Source organism: Schistocerca americana, chromosome 2 (genome assembly GCF_021461395.2).
Source record: "Schistocerca americana isolate TAMUIC-IGC-003095 chromosome 2, iqSchAmer2.1, whole genome shotgun sequence".
NCBI lineage: Eukaryota > Metazoa > Arthropoda > Insecta > Orthoptera > Acrididae > Schistocerca > Schistocerca americana.
The window spans coordinates 262,372,139-262,391,270 of NC_060120.1; the positions used below are offsets into that span (position 1 = coordinate 262,372,139).

Here is a 19,132-nt window from a genome sequence, read left to right on the forward strand (position 1 = left end):
AATCAAATGTACCAGCTAATAACATTTGTTTTTGGTGAAGTTCCACCTTGAGCAAACAACGATCTTCTTTTCTATCTGTGGTCAAGGCAGAACCTATCAAAAAACAAATTTTATTTGTACGCAACATGGACACAAGTGAGCTTCAACCTCAAGATGAGCACCAGGTAATGAAAACAAACTACAATTATGGTTCGTAGGTACTCTGACAAGAACAACAGAACTCTATGCTGCTCTTCCGAGACAACTGGGTCAACTGTTGTGTGCATCCATTAATTTGATCTCTAGGTGTCCTTTATACACAAGTGGTGCTGGAAGAACGTTGGTAAGGAAGCACCTGCACTGCAGACAACTGCAGTGTGTGTCTGACACCTGACGATCATACTAGATTATGGAGACAGCCATGTAGCAGTGCATTTTTTCAGGCATACAGTCCCATGGGTCACTCATGTTTTGCACACACATCATGTACAGTTGTCAGAAGCCTCTCATTATTCATGGTAGCTTCAAGGTGTTTCAGTATTGGAGCGGGATTGTCCATCTTATTGTCCAGCTCAACAGTCAATAATTTGCCAATGGCTTTATCTGTAAAGATGATACACATTTCAGCATACCTTGTACACCTAGTGAACACCTTTCTCCAGGCAGTACAAATCCATAAACTAGTATAACCAGTGGTATCTGAGCACAGCTGGGACCAGTTTAAATTTACAGTGTGTAATCACAGAAAGCTGTCTCTCAAACTGGGTAACCTCAATGGGGCTGCCACCTAAGAGTGGTGACATACTTGAACAGTGACACCTTGACAACATTGTTGGCAGCATTGCGAAGAGGATCTAAGTGTTCTGCAGTGTACAGGGTGGATCAATAGCAGATTTTAATTTCACAAATATGCTTTTTTGAACAGACTGGCATATTTGTTACCGTTATATTCTTATTTCATGGTAAAGTTATTGTTTTAGTCTCTTGAGACATTAATTCTTTCCTTACTGCCCTTTACTGTAAGCTCACAAATGTTCACAGATACCCAGGCGATGCAAACTTTTCTGAGCAGTTAATACAGTGTATCAGTGGAAATTCAAATTTAGGAGAGACTTTTGAAGCATACTTTTTGGTTTTTTCTTTTTATCTTTTTTGCCTGTGTATCATATCCTGTCCTTTCCCTGCAATGGAATTTTATGTGCTATCCTAGACTACTGAATGAACTATACTGCTTAATGTAGCTTAGCATGTAGGCTTCTTAGGTCAGTTTCTGTTGGTGGCCAGCATGTAGATGCTCCCCTTCTATCACCAATATTACTACTTGAATGAGCACACTTATGTCAACAAAGTGATGCTTTAAAATCACAATTATTCTACAGCAATACCTAAGTACAAATATTTGCATTTGTCCAACAACATTATTATGTTGTTCTATTTGGAAAGCAGAGAATACCTACAATCATGGTATGTAGCAAGAAAGTTAAATAAAGTTTTACAACGACAGTGAGAATATTTTAAACTCTGCATGTAATACTGTGAATAGGTAGTCTCTGACCTTAATAATTTCAGTACTGATACACAAGACAGTTTGTGAGTACCAACCTTCAGCTCCACACCAGCTGGCACCACAATAGGCCTGAAAGACAGTGAATGGGGGCATATGGGTGTCACCATAATAGCAGGGACACTTGGGTGTATCATCGACGCTCCTGCAGCTACAGCATATGCTGTGCTGCCAGTCGGAGTTGATACTATAAGACCTGCAAAGGAAGATTCTGACTGTCATACACAACTATGCTTTTAAAAGTGCAATAATATTATTTTCAATAATTAAAACAGAGTCACTACAGAAAACAGCAACAAAATGCACAACCATGTCAATCACTTCCGTGGGTTGTCGTAAATTACTTTTGAAACTCAATATAACGGTAACAGTATTTAGAATCTACCCCAAGTGACCATTTTGGTATCATGTGACTCAGTCATTACACAAAACTGGCAGGGAATATTTTACATATAAATCTATATTCCAAATTTATACCGCACTTGTTAGAAGTGTTTTAGGTTTTTTTGAGTTAGACAGCTAATTCTGCTGACAAAACTGTATTAATGTTTCACACCAATGGAATGCTCAGGTACAGCAGCTTTCTTCTCTTTGTACCAGACTGTGTGGTTCATTCAACTCACATTGTGTTCTTTTATGAAAGAAGAAAGGAACATGCAATCAACAAACAAAAACTTGAATGTTTTTTATAAGTTTATTTAAGCTGCAGAGAAATTCACACAAACTTATTTTCCAATATAGCCTCCTGAATGGGAATTTATTTTTTCCAGTAGATACAGTTTCTAAATCCCATTTTCATACAATGAACATGGCTGTGACAGCAGACAGTTGTGCACTAACACACTGACGGCATCGTTGTAGTCACAGTCTTGATGACAATGATGCTGTCAGTGTGTTAGTGCACAACTGTCTGCTGTCCTCCAACTGCAACCTTTAGTGGTCCAAAATGAAAATTGCAGGGTGATAAGTCCAGGCAGTAGGGAGGATATTCTCCTGTGGTGCAGAACAGTTCCTAAATTTTTTGCCAAGTTCAGGCAGATACCTGGGGTGACAATTCTGACAATATGTACATTCTATCTGATCCAAAAGTGGGAAATAGTATGCAACTTTCATAGTACAAAATTCATATATAAAATCGAAGAGAAGAACTTTAAAATCAAGATATACTGTTGCAAAAACATTCCCCACAGAGAGACGGTTTTGGCGACATCTATGAGTTGCATTCTCAACTGTTTCTCATCCTCATAAAAACTGTTGGTGCCACATGTACACCTTGACTCTTTCTCAGGATGTTTTCCCCAAACTGTGCCACATGTCTTAAAATTTTTGGACATTTTTATACCCTCTGTTGTGAGAAACTATTACAATGCATTGCACAACAGATGACAGTACCTCTTGCTCTGACATTGTTGACTACAGAAACAGTACAGCATTCTAGCTGTGGAGAACAATCACTGTAAATGAAAGCAACAATGAGCATTTTCAAAAAGGTGTGTAAAAAATTGCAGTTTATATTTGACTCAGCCTCTTAATTTACGTGCAGTTTGTGTGTTTACATTCTTGTTTCCAGTGAACAAAAACTGCTCCACAAACAACAGAAAATGTACTTAGTTATTCATCTGTTGACACTCCTTATAATGCTCAGTGAGAGACCATGATAAGAGAAGTGAGCAATTGTGGTGGGTCTTTCCACTAGTTATTATTTCATGCTGTAACTTCAACAAAATTTCTTGCACAATTCTCCTCAGAATAGTAATCTCAATATGACTGAGTCTGGCCATTAGCTTCCCTTTGTTTTCTACTGGTACATAAACAGACAATGACATACACACAATGTCAAGACAATGAAGGGATTCACATTTTTGCATCTCTGCTAATCTCTCTTTCAATGGAAAACATTCGCAAAATTCTTAGATTGAAATGATCATAAAGTGGCCTGTATTCTGTAGAATTTCATAAACACAGATTTTGGCTTTTTTTAAAAAGTTTGTAAAGGATTCTATGTTGGTATGAAGAAACTTCTATAAAACTAATGTGCTACACTGTTCAAAGCTGAAAGTGATATGAGATTACAGTTTTTTCACACAGCACAACAAAATATTTCCAACAGTCTACCACTGCATGTGCTTGGGAAATGACATGTACACAGCAATACAAAATTCATGCACCTGCATAGTTGTTACGAACTGAGAAACCAGGTTTTGGCCGAGTACTTATTTACAGCTGTGCTCAATACTTTGCACATATGGAATTTATTTTTTACTTAGCTATTTTGAATATAGTTTGAAGTAGTATGATTGGCTGCATGAGCAACGAGCTTGTTTGCTTTACTAAGAAGGGAGATTGCCACACCGAGCTGGCTTGTGCAAAAAAACAGTTGACACTAATGTCCACACCAGCAACACACAGTATCTGGTCTTTTGCTCTTTGTATGGTCACAATGTAAGCTCAATGCGAATTGTACACATTAAAGCAAAATGGTACTGTTAGGAACAAGCAGGATTCGGGATGTAGAAATTCATCTGCAGCACTTCCTGTCAATATTTCTGCTTCTATAGTATTCCACTGGAGAAAAGTAACTTTAAGCCTGTAAGTGAAGGTTTCTGAGGAGGGAGCTAATGCACGATGCTCTTGGAAACAGTTACATCGCGCTTGCTGTTGGAAGTAGTTTCCCAAGAGCCAAAGTCTGACAGTCTCAATCCACAGCAAGTTTCGCATCATGAGCTTCATGGGATTCTTGAGATCCTAGTTATCAATCTTTCAGCCATCCTAGTGTATTCAGAAAGATTCTACAGTTTACTAGGCGTTTTTATTTGTAAACAAAATGAAATCAAAATATAAGGGTTAGGCACCCAATTCACAAAACAAACAATAAATTTGTTTTTCCTGGCAAAGGATATCAATAAAACCTAGAAAAAGAAGCAAAGAAATGGCATTAAGTTTTTAATACACAAAGCAAAATCAAATCCTTTTGTCACAGTCAAGTAAATTTGCTGTTAGTTTGTATTCATAAAGCTAATATTGCAGTGCTCAATTCTGTCACTGATGTGAACTTCCGAAAATATATAGTATGCCATGATGATTGAACATTGGAACTATTAAGGTTAGCAGATGATTTTAGACGAACTTTAACTACAATACCAGTTTTGATGACACACAGCCAATACATTTCCCATTACCTGTGAAAACCCCACAAATTTCATCTAGTAGTTTTGGAGATTAGTATGTTCAAACAGAAAGACAGACAGACATGATAGTTTTACAGTTTTATTGTTAGTATAGATAAGAAATGGGAATGAATACCGCTGATTTGGTAAATGGTCTAGATCTGTGCAATGACAGACTCATATTGACAGTTTTTCTTGTATCATACATTAGCCCTGAAGAATTCCAGTAAATGAATGGTTCTACTACTATCTGTCATCTTTTTTATGTGTATAATTTTCTTGGACCTTACACAAGTTGTCCTTCACTCTTCCATACTTTGCAATGTGGTATGTTTTATGAAGTCCTTAACTGCAGTAAGAGTGGTAACTGCTATACACCTATACTCTCTTTTAAAAAATTTATTTTAAAAATCAAGAATCCAGAATACAACCACTGAAAGCTTTGATTCTATTATTTTAGAGCAAGGACTACTCACAGACAAATTCCAAAATATGGTACAAAACAATGGTTATATTTATACTAGTGGCAGTGTTCCAAATCACCCTTTTTGGCACTTTGTTTGGTCACAATGTAAGAAAGACAAAGAATCCAAAGAATATGTTGTTTTATCCACCCCCACCCCAGGTGAGAACAAAGGGGGATTAATTTCCAATCATTGTACATCATTTAGAAAAGAGAGAGACCTATAACTTTTGTGATTTGTGTACACGAAAGTAGTACCCCTGCCTTTATGATACCACTTCTCTAACACATCCACTCAAGTGAGTATCAATGATAGGCTTAAAACTTTAACTGACGCCACCATTTCGCTTTAGTGCTCTCTACAGTTGCCCTTTCACAATATGATATGGATGTCACGACTGAAAAAATATATGCTTTGGACATTGTGTCATCCAGTGAGGTATTTCAAAACTGATGGAAGTTCATGTCCACACATTTACGCTACTCTGCAAGTATCACACACCAGGTGCTGCTAATTTAGAGCATATGTGGTTAAGGAAAGATGAAAGAACATCCCAACTTGGTTGCAACTACACAAGGTAAGTTAACAGTTAAGAATCTTGTGACAAGACACACTGTTTCTCCACAGAAAGATGTAGTCTAATCCTTGGAGAGTTGGCAGGTTTTTTTTGTGTTTTACATACTCCAATAATTAGTCATCACTCAAGTGCCATATACAAAGCTATTCATACTAAACAGTAACTGTCAGTTACATCTCAATACAGTGAATTCAGGTATTTATACCTACCATCTCCCTGTACGGAGGTAATGTGTTTCCCATCAAGGAACAGGTCGATGTTTGAAAGGTATGGGGAGGGACCCCTATCTATAACAACTTCGTTTAAAACTAAGAGATTGGTAGGTGGTTTAGACTGCTTGTTGGGATCCTCATTCTTTCTCATGATGATACACCGCAATCTGCTCCTCAACGTCAGGGCAGCATGACCTGTAAACAGTCCCCCATAATAAAAATAGTTCAATACTCTATGGTACATTTAAAGTGTTACTGTATTAATGAAAGATGTACATAACAAAACATAACATACCTTCCAACACATTAGTAACTTGTTCTTGGAAGTTGTCAAACTCAAAAGGTGTAAGGAAACCAAGAGATCCAAGATGAAATGCCATCACTGGTGGCACAGATTGCTGGAAAATAGGGTATATTCATTGGTAAGTTTATTCTTTGCATGTATATTATCATTATTATGTATTTTTTTCATTCCAATGATAAAAGCAATACAGATACTTAATCAAATGAATACTACTGACAGAGCAACTTGTGTGTTCACTTAAGTGTTCATGCTTACAAATGTTTTTGGTTTTACAATAAAGGATGTACAATGCTTCTCCATTTCACATCCACTGCAACTGACCATGAAGTAAACCGGTGAATCCGAAGCTGTAAACTCTCCACTCTGTCATAAGGTTAACAGCTTATCTTTTTTACCCTACATTAATATTTCTCCCAAACATTTTCACAGATGAAGCTATGGATTCTCACCTTAAACTGAAAATCTTTGTGGGAGATACATCTACAAATGTAGGACACTAAGGGCACATTCACTGCAGACTGGTTCTTTAACACATGAAATATTCTGTGTTCGTCATGGAGGACATCGCTGATTTACTGTGGCATGTAAATTGTGTATTTCTCAGTTTTTATGACGCATACTGCAAATATGTATGGTGTGAAAGTTTGACTATTTTTCTAATGTAATTCGGAAATCTGTAGAAATGAAGTTAAGGCCATGAGGATCAGCAAGACACATTTACACAAAACGTGGTAGTGTGTTGCAGTCCATGAGAGAGGAAAATTCCAACTCTCAAACATTGTTCCCACACCGTTGTGTGATTTTACCTAATCACATGATGGCATGCAACTGCAGGAATATCTGTTCATGGGTTAGGCTGGATATAAACAAATATGTACACGGAATGTTACTACAGGTTATGTGAAAATTTGTGCTTGTGTGCAGGGAGGTACTTGGAAATAACAATGATCATGAAAACTGCAGTCTGCATCTAACAACCTAAATGTAATTAAAAGAGTTATCTAAGATGGTCTCCAACTATTTTATTTAAAGTCTGTGAACAAATTGTGTACTGACAAACCATTGTGCATTGAGCACTGATGAATATTTGACTTTATTCTTTAGTGTTGCCATTTATGCAATACTGATGTTTGTTTTATTATCATGGAGACAACACAGGATGGCACTAGACCGTACATGTCTTCCCAAATCATTCTCTCTCTGCTAAATTCAAATAAATATTAAATATTAAGATTATATAGATGACTATGTGCAGTTGTTTTCCAGTACTGTAATGTAATGTACAGAGCTGCCACAAACAGTATTGTGGCAACACAATTCATGCATAAAGTGCAAATCTCGCTCATTTCCTAAATAAGTGAATTGTCAATGTTGAAATACTTTCAATTTTACTGATAGAAAATTAATAGTTCATTTTAGAGCTGGCTACCTGATAGAAATTAATTAATTAATTGGTACTCTTGATAAATATCAGTTCAGCTTCCGTAACAGCTGCTTCAGTTCTGAGTTGAATAATTGTGTCCACGTATTACACGATTCCTAATTTTGTTTACATTTTCCACATATGGTATGGTGTTTTTACCCATTTCATAGAGTCACTGTCTCAACATACAGTATATCTAAAATTACTTTGAGTTTGTTAACACCAGAAGTACAGCACATTCTTCAATTGCAAGCACACACTACAATAGTTCCTAGTGTCTAATGGATCAGTAGACCATTAGTCAGTGATACCTGCATCTGATTCTGTCTGAAGTCTTCAAGAAGCACAGGTACCCAGATGTTGGGGCAGCATGGAAATATTTCAGGATAGATGGCTCCAGATAAACTGGAATGATTACCAACCATTTCTGCACCACTGAATCACACTTCCTCTTACACAATGTTCCACTTATTAACTGAAATTCCCCTTTGGTCAATTCCTATTCCTTAAAGCCTTCTTTTGTTCTAACCAATGTTGGACCTTCCCTCTGTTCAGCAGCACTGTTATTTAATGCAGTGATGATGGATTCCATCCATACTGCTGTATTTTGCCAAATAATTCCTTGAGAGGCAGTCAGTATCCTAAGTTTCCGTCCAATTTTGTATACCGTTGCGATGATGTACTCTTGAAGCAACGGTGCTCATCCCACCAGTCAACCCAATGGGTCGTTCAGGCTAGTCAGCCAGCACAGAGAATATGATGAAGGCTTTCGTAGATGTCATAGTTGTCAATGAGTCTTCTGGGAAGTACAGCCATGGATGAAGAAACTTTTCAGTTCCTGGCTTTTATCCACAGCTACACTGGACCTCTTTGGAGGTGGTCCTGCCAATGCTGAGCCAGGAGCACAACTTAAGATTGAAGTGAAGGTAAAGAACAGTAAAACGTAACTGTGTATCTGTCGGCTACACCATTTACAGTAGTCAGTGTCGAAATTACACTGTCATAGTTGAAAAATACCCTGCTCCATTCAAGCAGTATAGGCTGTTATCTAAATGCCACTCGGGTAAACATTTTTTGTGCAATTTTGTCACCAGTAGTCTACACAGAAATTCCATGTATCATACTCCTTCACAATCCCCACAGGAGACGATCAAGGAAATACTGAAGGTGCAACAATGTCATCCCGTAGCACGATATCCACTTACTCCAAAATTATGCATTGATCAGCCGCCAACATTATATAAGAGCATTGGCTAGTTGGTGGATGGTCCACAGTGTTGACAGAGTGTTTTATCATGGGCCACCTGGTCTGTCTTCTTGACTTCAGATGTGAAAAGATCCGACAACTGGTGCAGAATGGCTAACACTCAGTAAAAGTGTTCCTCGGTTAGGCCAGATCCTATTGGCAGTTCAAAAATAGCTTCCTCCACAGTATTGTTTGAAGTGGTAACAGTGCACAATTCTTCACTGATGGCACTGTCCAGCCAATACTGGTTCAGTTTTTCCTACTCACACAACTTTAGGAATGAGATGTGGCCGATCATGACAAAGATCCAAATTCTCCTCTTTCAGCTGCAATGCTTACTATCATCGCTGGTATGTAGATTTCTCTTGTGGAGCTAACTAGCATTTTCTAACTGACAAAAGCTTCACAGTGGAACTGAGAATCTAGACTGAAGACAAACTCTTATGACTGATGACAGTGGGATAACAATAGCAAACAACCACCCAGAGCAATCCCCATTATGTGCACTTCTTGGAATAGTTTCATCCATCTGGAGCTCCGATCTTCCACAGTACATAAATGCTTGAGATGCCTGCAAGAAAATCCATCCGAGAAATACATTACGGCTGTATCCTGTTAAATTGCCAATCCTAAGGGCTGCATTATGTCACTGGTAGTTATTCTTGCAACACACGTTCCTGTTGGCTAGACATATTTCTTATTTGCACATATTTCCTATTCGCAACACTCAGCACAATCACAATCTTAGCACATAACACGGTCTTCTTAGCTGACGACAATAAAGAATAGACATAAAAATAAATAAAAAAGATCGCCCTGAGTTGACTGGCACCCAATGTGATTTCCTGCAATCTTGGTAACTGTCATCCCGGGAGGATTTTCATCTTAGCAGCCTCACCTCCATGGTCAACTTGCTTAGTTTTCCTGAAAATATCAGCTAGGTGTGCAACTAGTGCTACTGTATGGCGACAGGGAACAGCTACAGCATTTTGGGAAGTGACTTCATGCAGGATACAGTGACAGGCTTTGTCCTAAAGATCAACTATAACTGTCTAAAGTGGCCTGGTGTGAATAGGACTGTTGTAAAGTTTGACAACTTTTGGCGTAATAGCCATCAGGTATTTGTCTTCTTCCTCTGCAGTAGTGTAACTGCCAAGGGCATTCACAGTAGAAAAATACCAGTGTACTGTTCTCCGTGTTCCAAAGTCTGTTCTAATATAAGGCATTGTACTTGGAGTTTTTAGTGCCTGTGCTTGTCTGATTCTGGGTTTTTGTTTGACAGCTGCAGCCTATGTCTGAGACAGCTGAGTCCATTCTTCATGGCACACTTGACTGGCAGTGGAGATTGATGCTTAAATCCATTCACCTCCTCTCCAACATTCTCTATTACCTCCTTATGTATGTCATGGCCGTTATCTCTCGTGTGGTCCAACATTTTTGGCAGCCATAAACTGCTTTCTCTCTTCTCTTACCATCCTGCATCTCCCACCAAACAATGTTATGGCATAGCCACAGTCAAGTCCAAACCCAAATCCAAAAGCAGGACTATCAATAAAGTACAATACTTAGCACTGAATGCACGTTTAGCATGGACACCAATGTACAGACAGAACATAACAGTCTCCTGGAAGGATAGTGCTGTTTTTGATATAAACATCAAATATTCCAGAATATACTAGCATTATAAAAGGGCGATGTACTTGAGGGCAGTATTACGGAAATGGGAGATGACGTAGATGATGATTAAATGGGACATGTGCTACTGCGTGAAGAATTTGACAGAGCACTGAAAGACCTAAATCAAAACAAGGTTCCAGGAGTAGGCAACATCCCACCCATTAGAACTACTGATAGCCTTGGGAGAGCCAGACACGACAAAACTTTTCAGTCTGGTGAGCAAGATGTATGAAACAGGCGATACACCCTCAGACTTCAAGAATAATGTAATAATCCCAACCCCCAATGAAAACAGGTGCTCACAGGTGTGAACATTACTGAACTATCAGTTTAATAAGTCATGGCTGGAAAATATTAGCACGAATTCTTTACAGACAAATGGAAAAACTGGTAGAAGCTGACCTTGGGGAAGATCAGTTTTGATTCCGTAGAAATGTTGGAACACACAAGGCAATACTGACACTTAGACTTATCTTAGAAGAAAGGTTAAGGAAAGGCAAACCTACATTTCTAACACTTGTAGACTTAGCAAAAGCTTTTGACAATGTTGTTGAATTCTGTCTTTCAAATTCTGAAGGTGGCAGAGATCAAATACAGGGAGCGAAAAGCTATTTATAATTTGTACAGATACCAGACAACAGTTGTAAGAGTCAAGGGGCACCAAAGGGAAGCAGTGGTTGAGAAGGAAGTGAGACAGGGTTGTAGCCTATCCTCAGTGTTATTCAATCTGTATATTGAGCAAGCACTAAAGGAAACAAAAGAAAAATTTGAAGCAGGAAATAAAATCTATGGAAAAGAAATAAAAGCTTTGAGGTTTGCCGATAACATTGTAATTCTGGCAGACATAGCAAAGGACCTGGAAGGGAAGTTTAACAAAATGGACAGTGTCTTGAAAGGAAGTAGTAAGATGAGCATCAACAAAAGGAAAATAAGGATAATGGAAAGTAGTCCAATTAAATCAGATGATGCTGAGAGAATTAGATTAGCAAATGAGATACTTAAAATAGTAGATGACTTTTGCTATTTGGGGAGCAAAATAAGTGATGATGGTCGAAGTAGAGAGGATACAAAATGTAGACTAGATATTGCAAGAGAAGCATTTCTGAAGAAGAGAAATTTGTTAACATCGAGTATAGATTTAAGTGTCAGGAAGTATTTGTATGGAAGTGAAACATGGACGATGAACAGTTTAGACAAGAAAAGAATAGCAACTTTCAAAACGTGGTGCTACAGATGAATGCTGAAGATTAGATGGATAGATCACGTAACTAATAAGGAGGTAGTGAATGGAATTGGGGAGAAGAGAAATTTGTGGCACAACTTCACTAGAAGAAGGGATCGGTTGGTAGGACACATTCTGAGGCATCAAGGGATAACCAATTTCGTACTGGCGGGAAGTGTGGAGGGTAAAAAATCTGAGGGAGACCAAGGGGTGAATACACTATGCACATTCCGAAGGATGTAGGCTGCAGTAGTTACCTGGGGATGAGGAAGCTTGCACAGGAGAGCTGCATCAAACCAATCTCTGGACTGAAGACCATAACAAGAACAAGATCATCAACAGCAACAGCAACAATCATTACAAACAAATTTTCGAGAACCTCTAGAAATGGTAAATCCTAAACAATTATTTGGTGGTTGTGAGATTTGAATTGGTGACCCACAGCATGCCAGCCAGCAATGCTAACACCAACTCCACAGTGCATGCTATACAGCTTGTAGCAATATTGTTTCAAGCAAACATTAACCTTCTTGCAAAGTAGCTCCTTACTTCAGACTCTCTTGAATCTATTGGTCATTATTGTCTGCTGTACAGTAATACTTTTTGAAGGCTCGTGTAGTCTTTATTAATGAACCATGAAATACTAGTTCTAGACAAATTCAGAGTTTGCACGTTAATGACCATGATAAGTCGTAGGACAAATCAAATATTGTATTTTAAAACCAGTTTTATTCCGTTTCAGCCTTTCAAGCAGTGCTGGTTCCCTTTTCAATCAAAGGAATACAGTTATGGAATGTATTATTTTTACTATCTCTCCAGTTCTCTCAGCGTAATTATTTTTAACCTGTATGCCATTTAAATGGCACTTAGGAAGAGACTTGTCTATATCATTTTCTACAATAATCGGAGGATAAACATTTTATTACTACTCTTCCCATCACTGTTTTGAATGAAATCTTAAGTTCAATGCATTTCCTGATTCATGGGATGCATCTTTAGCTGTAAGAAAACCTGACAAATTTTCACATTTAGATCTATCACTTTACTTCTGTAAGCTGAGTGGTCAGTGCATCTGACTGCCACGCTGATGACACGGATTCCATTCACTGAGTGCCAAGGATTTCCTTGGTGAGAGGTCTGGAATGGTGTACACTGCCTCAAGATGCTGGTTCAGAAGCTACTTGAATGAGAAGTAGCAGCTTCAAGATCTAGAAAGCCAACAACCTACGACAGAGAATGTCACGATATCTGATCGGTATTGTGCAGTCCTATGCACCTGATAAGAGTTTTCGTTTTTTCAGTATACGGATGTGATTGTTAATATAGGAGCATTATTCATTTTTTCACTGTTTGGGCAACTGCATGCATAAATTACATGTTCTCAGGAGTCCAAACACGGACAGTCATCCATTTATTTACTGTAGTAGGCATACTTATGGAGTAAGCACTCAGGACACGTTAAAGTATTTTTAACTACACAATTCTTTAATTTTTGTTTTCTGCCTGTTTTAGTGCACCGTGCCTCTATGTTTTTAACATATAAAACCATCTCTTACTAGTATGATAACTGTAACAAAGTCTTTCTGATACGAGTCTAGTATTAAAAGTAACTTTCCCTCTTTTGATATATTTACATATGTAGCAACAACAATTTTTCTCCCACTGCTGATACTATGTTCTGTTAGTACATATTAGTAAATGTACAATTTTTTAACGATTTGAACTGCCATCTATACAACAGATGGAAACATCTCATCACTTTACGGACGAGTTAATGCATTAAATACTCAATGTTAAGCACTTACATGAGAACAAGTTTAGAAAATATTTGAAATTATGTCTAAAATGTGTTGTGTTGCCAAGTGTCCTGATTCTCAAGTACTGATGAATATACAGAGTGTTTCAGCAGGACTTTACTACAACTTTGAAAATTCATATAAATTAATTCATAGTACCTAAATTCATGTAAATTAGTTCACAGTACCTACAGAGGTGATTTTAGAGCCAATTTGTATGGAAATACATCAAGTTTTTTCTTGCGTAGTTTGCTAGAGCTGAATCGCACTGTATGGAGTGGTAGTGGCAGTTGCATTAAAGGTAACTGCCATCATTGGACACAAGTGGGCTAGCTGTGTGTTTTGGTTTGCAGCATCTAAATCAGTGACAACAGTTTAATGCAATTTCCATACCAAGTACGTCGAAGATCCTCCTTGCATGCCTGTTTCGTAGAAATAGGGTGCTCAGTAAGACATGGGAAATCATCAGGTCATCCAATCACATCTAACGATATCGTTGAGTGAGTGATTCAACGTTTTGTCAACAGACCTACAAAATCGACCCGACGTGCATCTCGCGAACTGAAAATCCCACATGCGACTGTTTGGCGTGTGTTGAGAAACCGTTTGCATTTGAAATGGTACAGATTGACGATTGTACATGCAATGAAAGACACTGATAAAATTGCTCACAAAAACTTCTGTGCGGAAATGGTAAATCGATTACAGGAGGATGAACTTATCTTGGACAAAATTATCTTTTCCGACAAGTAGACTTTTCACCTGAGTGGCAAGGTTAGCACACATAACTGTAGGGTTTGGGGCAGTGAAAATCCACATCAAACATTGAACATGTTTGTGATAGCCCTAAACTGAACTCTTGTACACTGAGCAAGAACAACGTGTACGGTCCGCTTTTTTTTCCATGAGACAACCATCACTGGGATGGTGTACCTGGATATGTTACAAAATATTTTGATAACATAAATCGATGATGATGATGATTACCAAGAACAAAATGTTTACTTTGTGCGAGATGGTGCACCACCCCAATATCTGGCTGATGTCCGGGATTTCCTCAGTGACCGCTTTCCAGGTCAATGGACTGGCCATGATGTGCCAATTGTGTGTCCCCACATTCCTCAGACCTGCCACCACTCAATTCTTTTTATAAGGATTCATTAAGGATATTGTATTTGTACATCCTGCGCCAGATTCTCTACCTGAGCTTAAAGCAACAATTTACGCCGTCACTGGGCAAGTTACACCTGCAATGCTACAACAAGTTTGAGAAGAAACTGACATCTCATGGGACATGTGCAGGATAACCAACAGAAGCCACATGCAACATCTTTAATTTAAGGTAAAAAAATTGTGTTTCTCTACAAAATAACACTAAACCCAGCTCTGTATCTTCTTTCTATAAATTCATATGAATCTCAAAATTTGTAAAGTCCTTTTTGAAGCACACTGAAGTCTCAGTACTTTGTGTGCCTGAAGAGGGACATGCAGTTTCTAAATGTAATACTTGTCTTACTACATTACACATTCACCATGAGACTGTAACTCTTAATGCCTACATGGCTACATCATCAAAGAATTTTGAGTTTTTAAATTCAATAAATATAAGAAATACCGAAAATCAAATTTTTCTTGCTCCAGAAGCAGCTAGATAGGCAACCTGCTAGTGGGACGGGTGACTGTGCCCTGGGTTAGCCGTTTAGTAGTACAGTTGTAACTGAACAGGTGACATCATCTTCATACGCATTTCGTTAGTCCCTTAGTCACTGATGATCTCAATCCATCACTTCACATATCAATTGTAATACCAGACAGATACACCCAGTATCTTGGCTGTACTTCTGCATTGCTCTAGATTATCCTCCTCTCCCTCCTCCATTGAAGTCATAGAACTGTGAAAAACTACCTTGCAACCTGGTCTGATCCAAAATCACTCTGCACTCAAACTATATGCGCTTGTCTCGTCCCTTTCTGTTTTCTTCTTTCCATCTTGTCTGCTAATGTCACCCTAATATTTCTCACTCCTTGTCTGACCAATTAACTACTATACACTGCTGATATACATTCATAACAGCTGTCATTATTCACACTGAACAAGAAAACAGTGAGGAAATTGGTTAACACAATATTAATTCAACTGATATTTCTTAAATTTCACATATTCCTTTCTCAGATGTTATTTCTGGTTAAAAATGGAAAGTGACGCAGACCTTGATCAAGTGTGACTTCCTTTTAACTGTATGGTATGTGTTACTTTGGAACTTTCGGGTAATTGAACATGTATCAATAATTACAGATTTCTGTAGTTGTATATATACGTTTCGATGTAGCTGTATTGCGTTGATGTACTGGTGGATACTGTGTGGTATGACTCCTGTAGTTGATAGTATAATTGGCATGATGTCAACTTTATCCTGATGCCACATGTCCTTGACTTCCTCAACCAGTTGGATGTATTTTTCAATTTTTTTCTCCTGTTTTCTTCTGTATATTTGTTGTATTTGGTATGGATATTTCGATTAGTTGTGTTAATTTCTTCTTTTTATTGGTGAGTATGATGTCAGGTTTGTTATGTGGTGGTGTTTTATCTGTTATAATGGTTCTGTTCCAGTATAATTTGTATTCATCATTCTCCAGTACATTTTGTGGTGCATACTTGTATGTGGGAACGTGTTGTTTTATTAGTTTATGTTGTATGGCAAGTTGTTGTTGTATTATTTTTGCTACATTGTCGTGTCTTCTGGGGTATTCTGTATTTGCTAGTATTATACATCCACTTGTGATGTCGTCTACTGTTTCTATTTGTTGTTTGCAAAGTCTGCATTTATCTGTTGTGGTATTGAGATCTTGCTGTAATATCTGGTGTTTATTGTTTGATTCTGTATTGCAATCATGAATCCTTCCGTCTCACTGTATATATTGCCTTTTCTTAGCCATGTGTTGGATGCGTCTTGATCAATGTGTGGCTGTGTTAGATGATACGGGTGCTTGCCATGTAGTGTTTTCTTTTTCCAATTTACTTTCTTCGTATCTGTTGATGTTATGTGATCTAAAGGGTTGTAGAAGTGGTTATGAAATTGCAGTGGTGTAGCCGATGTATTTATATGAGTGATTGCTTTGTGTATTTTGCTAGTTTCTGCTCGTTCCAGAAAGAATTTTCTTAAATTGTCTACCTGTCCATAATGTAGGTTTTTTATGTCGATAAATCCCCTTCCTCCTTCCTTTCTGCTTAATTTGAATCTTTCCGTTGCTGAATGTATGTGATGTATTCTATATTTGTGGCTTTGTGATCATGTAAGTGTATTGAGTGCTTCTAGGTCTGTGTTACTCCATTTCACTACTCCAAATGAGTAGGTCAATATTGGTATAGCATAGGTATTTATAGCTTTTGTCTTGTTTCTTGCTGTCACTTCTGTTTTCAGTATATTTGTTAGTCTTTGTCTATATTTTTCTTTTAGTTCTTCTTTAATATTTGTATTATCTATTCCTATTTTTTGTCTGTATCCTAGATATTTATAGGCATCTGTTTTTTCCATCGCTTCTATGCAGTCGCTGTGCTTATCCAATACGTAATCTTCTTGTTTAGTGCGTTTTCCCTTGATTACGCTATTTTTGTTACATTTGTCTGTTCCAAAAGCCATATTTATATCATTTCTGAATACTTCTGTTATCTTTAGTAATTGGCTGAGTTGTTAATTTGTTGCTGCCAGTAGTTTTAGATCATCCATGTATAGCAAATGTGTGATTTTGTGTTGGTATGTTCCAGTAATATTGTATCCATAATTTGTATTATTTACCATGTTGGATAGTGGGTTCAGAGCAAGGCAGAACCAGAAAGGACTTAATGAGTCTCCTTGGTATATTCCATGCTTAATCTGTATTGGCTGTGATGTGATATTATTTGAATTTGTTTGGATATTAAGTGTGGTTTTCCAATTTATCATTACTAAGTTTAGGAACTGTATCAATTTAGGGTCTACTTTGTATATTTCCAATATTTGTAGTAACCATGAGTGGGGTACACTATCAAAAGCTTCTCGGTAATCAATGTATGCGTAGTGTAGTGACCTTTGTTTAGTTTTAGCTTGATATGTCACCTCTGCATCTATTATCAGTTGCTCTTTACACCCTCGTGCTCCTTTGCAACAGCCTTTTTGTTCTTCATTTATAATTTTGTTCTGCGTTGTATGTGTCATTAATTTCTGTGTAATGACGTAAGTTAATATTTTGTAGGCATGTTATGGGGCGATATTTTGCTGGGTTTGCTGTGTCTGCTTGATCTTTAGGTTTCAGATAAGTTATTCCATGCGTAAGTGTATCAGGGAATGTGTATGGGTCTGCAATGTAACTGTTAAATAATTTATGAATATAATAGAGGGAAACATTCCACGTGGGATAAATATATCTAAAAAGAAAGATGATGTGACTTACCGAATGAAAGTGCTGGCAGGTCGATAGACGCACAAACAAACACACAAAATTCAAGCTTTCGCAACAAACGGTTGCTTCATCAGGAAAGAGGGAAGGAGAGGGAAAGACTAAAGGATGTGGGTTTTAAGGGAGACGGTAAGGAGTCATTGCAATCCCGGGAGCGGGAAGACTTACCTTAGGGGGAAAAAAGGACAGGTACACACACACACACACACACACACACACACACACACACACACACACACACACACACACACACACACACACACACACACAGACATTTGGCTTGTGTGTGTGTGTGTGTGTGTGTGTGTGTGTGTGTGTGTGTGTGTGGGCGCGCGCGCGGGTGTATACCTGTCCTTTTTTCCCCCTAAAGTAAGTCTTTCCGCTCCTGGGATTGCAATGACTCCTTACCCTCTCCCTTAAAACCCACATCCTTTCGTCTTTCCCTCTCCATCCCTCTTTCCTGATGAAGCAACCGTTTGTTGCGAAAGCTTGAATTTTGTGTGTGTGTTTGTGTTTGTTTGTGTGTCTATCGACCTGCCAGCACTTTCGTTTGGTAAGTCACATCACCTTTGTTTTTAGATATATGTTAAATAATTTAGTTAGATGTGACTGTTGAGGTGAATTTCTTTAGCCAGAAATTTGCTATTTTATCTTTCCCAGGGGCTTATTATTATTATTATTATTATTATTATTATTACTAAGACGACAAACCAGAATAACTCGAAAAATAAGCTTCACACGAAAAAATGTGTAGACTCCAAGGTTGATTATTTTCGAGGGAGGCATCTGCTGGTGCTAAAATTAGCCTGTCACCACAGCCCCCTGGGATGGGGCGGCAAGCAACTTTAAAATTTCAAATGGGGAACCCCCATTTTTTATTGCAGAATCAGATTCTCCATGTTCTCATTTTTGCGTGGAAAATGGTTACGGATAAATAGAAAATATTTATTTACTTCTTAAATTTTGATTCGCTAAAACTAAAACTTTCCCTCTCTCCCCATAGCGTGGAGTTTGAGAGAGAGGAATTAGTTTTACACATGTTGACCCAAATATTAATTTTTTCC

General features: G+C 37.9%; 1 protein-coding gene across 7 annotated transcripts in view; it reads right to left on the reverse strand.

Annotated features, from left to right (window-relative positions):
* Window positions 1-19,132, reverse strand: part of LOC124593756 (NAD kinase-like) — a 907,239-nt gene that overhangs the window by 20,669 nt on the left and 867,438 nt on the right. For all 7 annotated transcript variants that reach the window (XM_047132093.1, XM_047132092.1, XM_047132094.1 and 4 more), the window contains 3 exons: window positions 6,259-6,361; window positions 5,961-6,158; window positions 1,582-1,739 (listed from right to left, as the gene is read on the reverse strand). In XM_047132093.1, coding sequence (XP_046988049.1) covers window positions 1,582-1,739; window positions 5,961-6,158; window positions 6,259-6,361 — 459 coding nt within the window. The remainder of the gene's footprint in view (window positions 1-1,581; window positions 1,740-5,960; window positions 6,159-6,258; window positions 6,362-19,132) is intronic.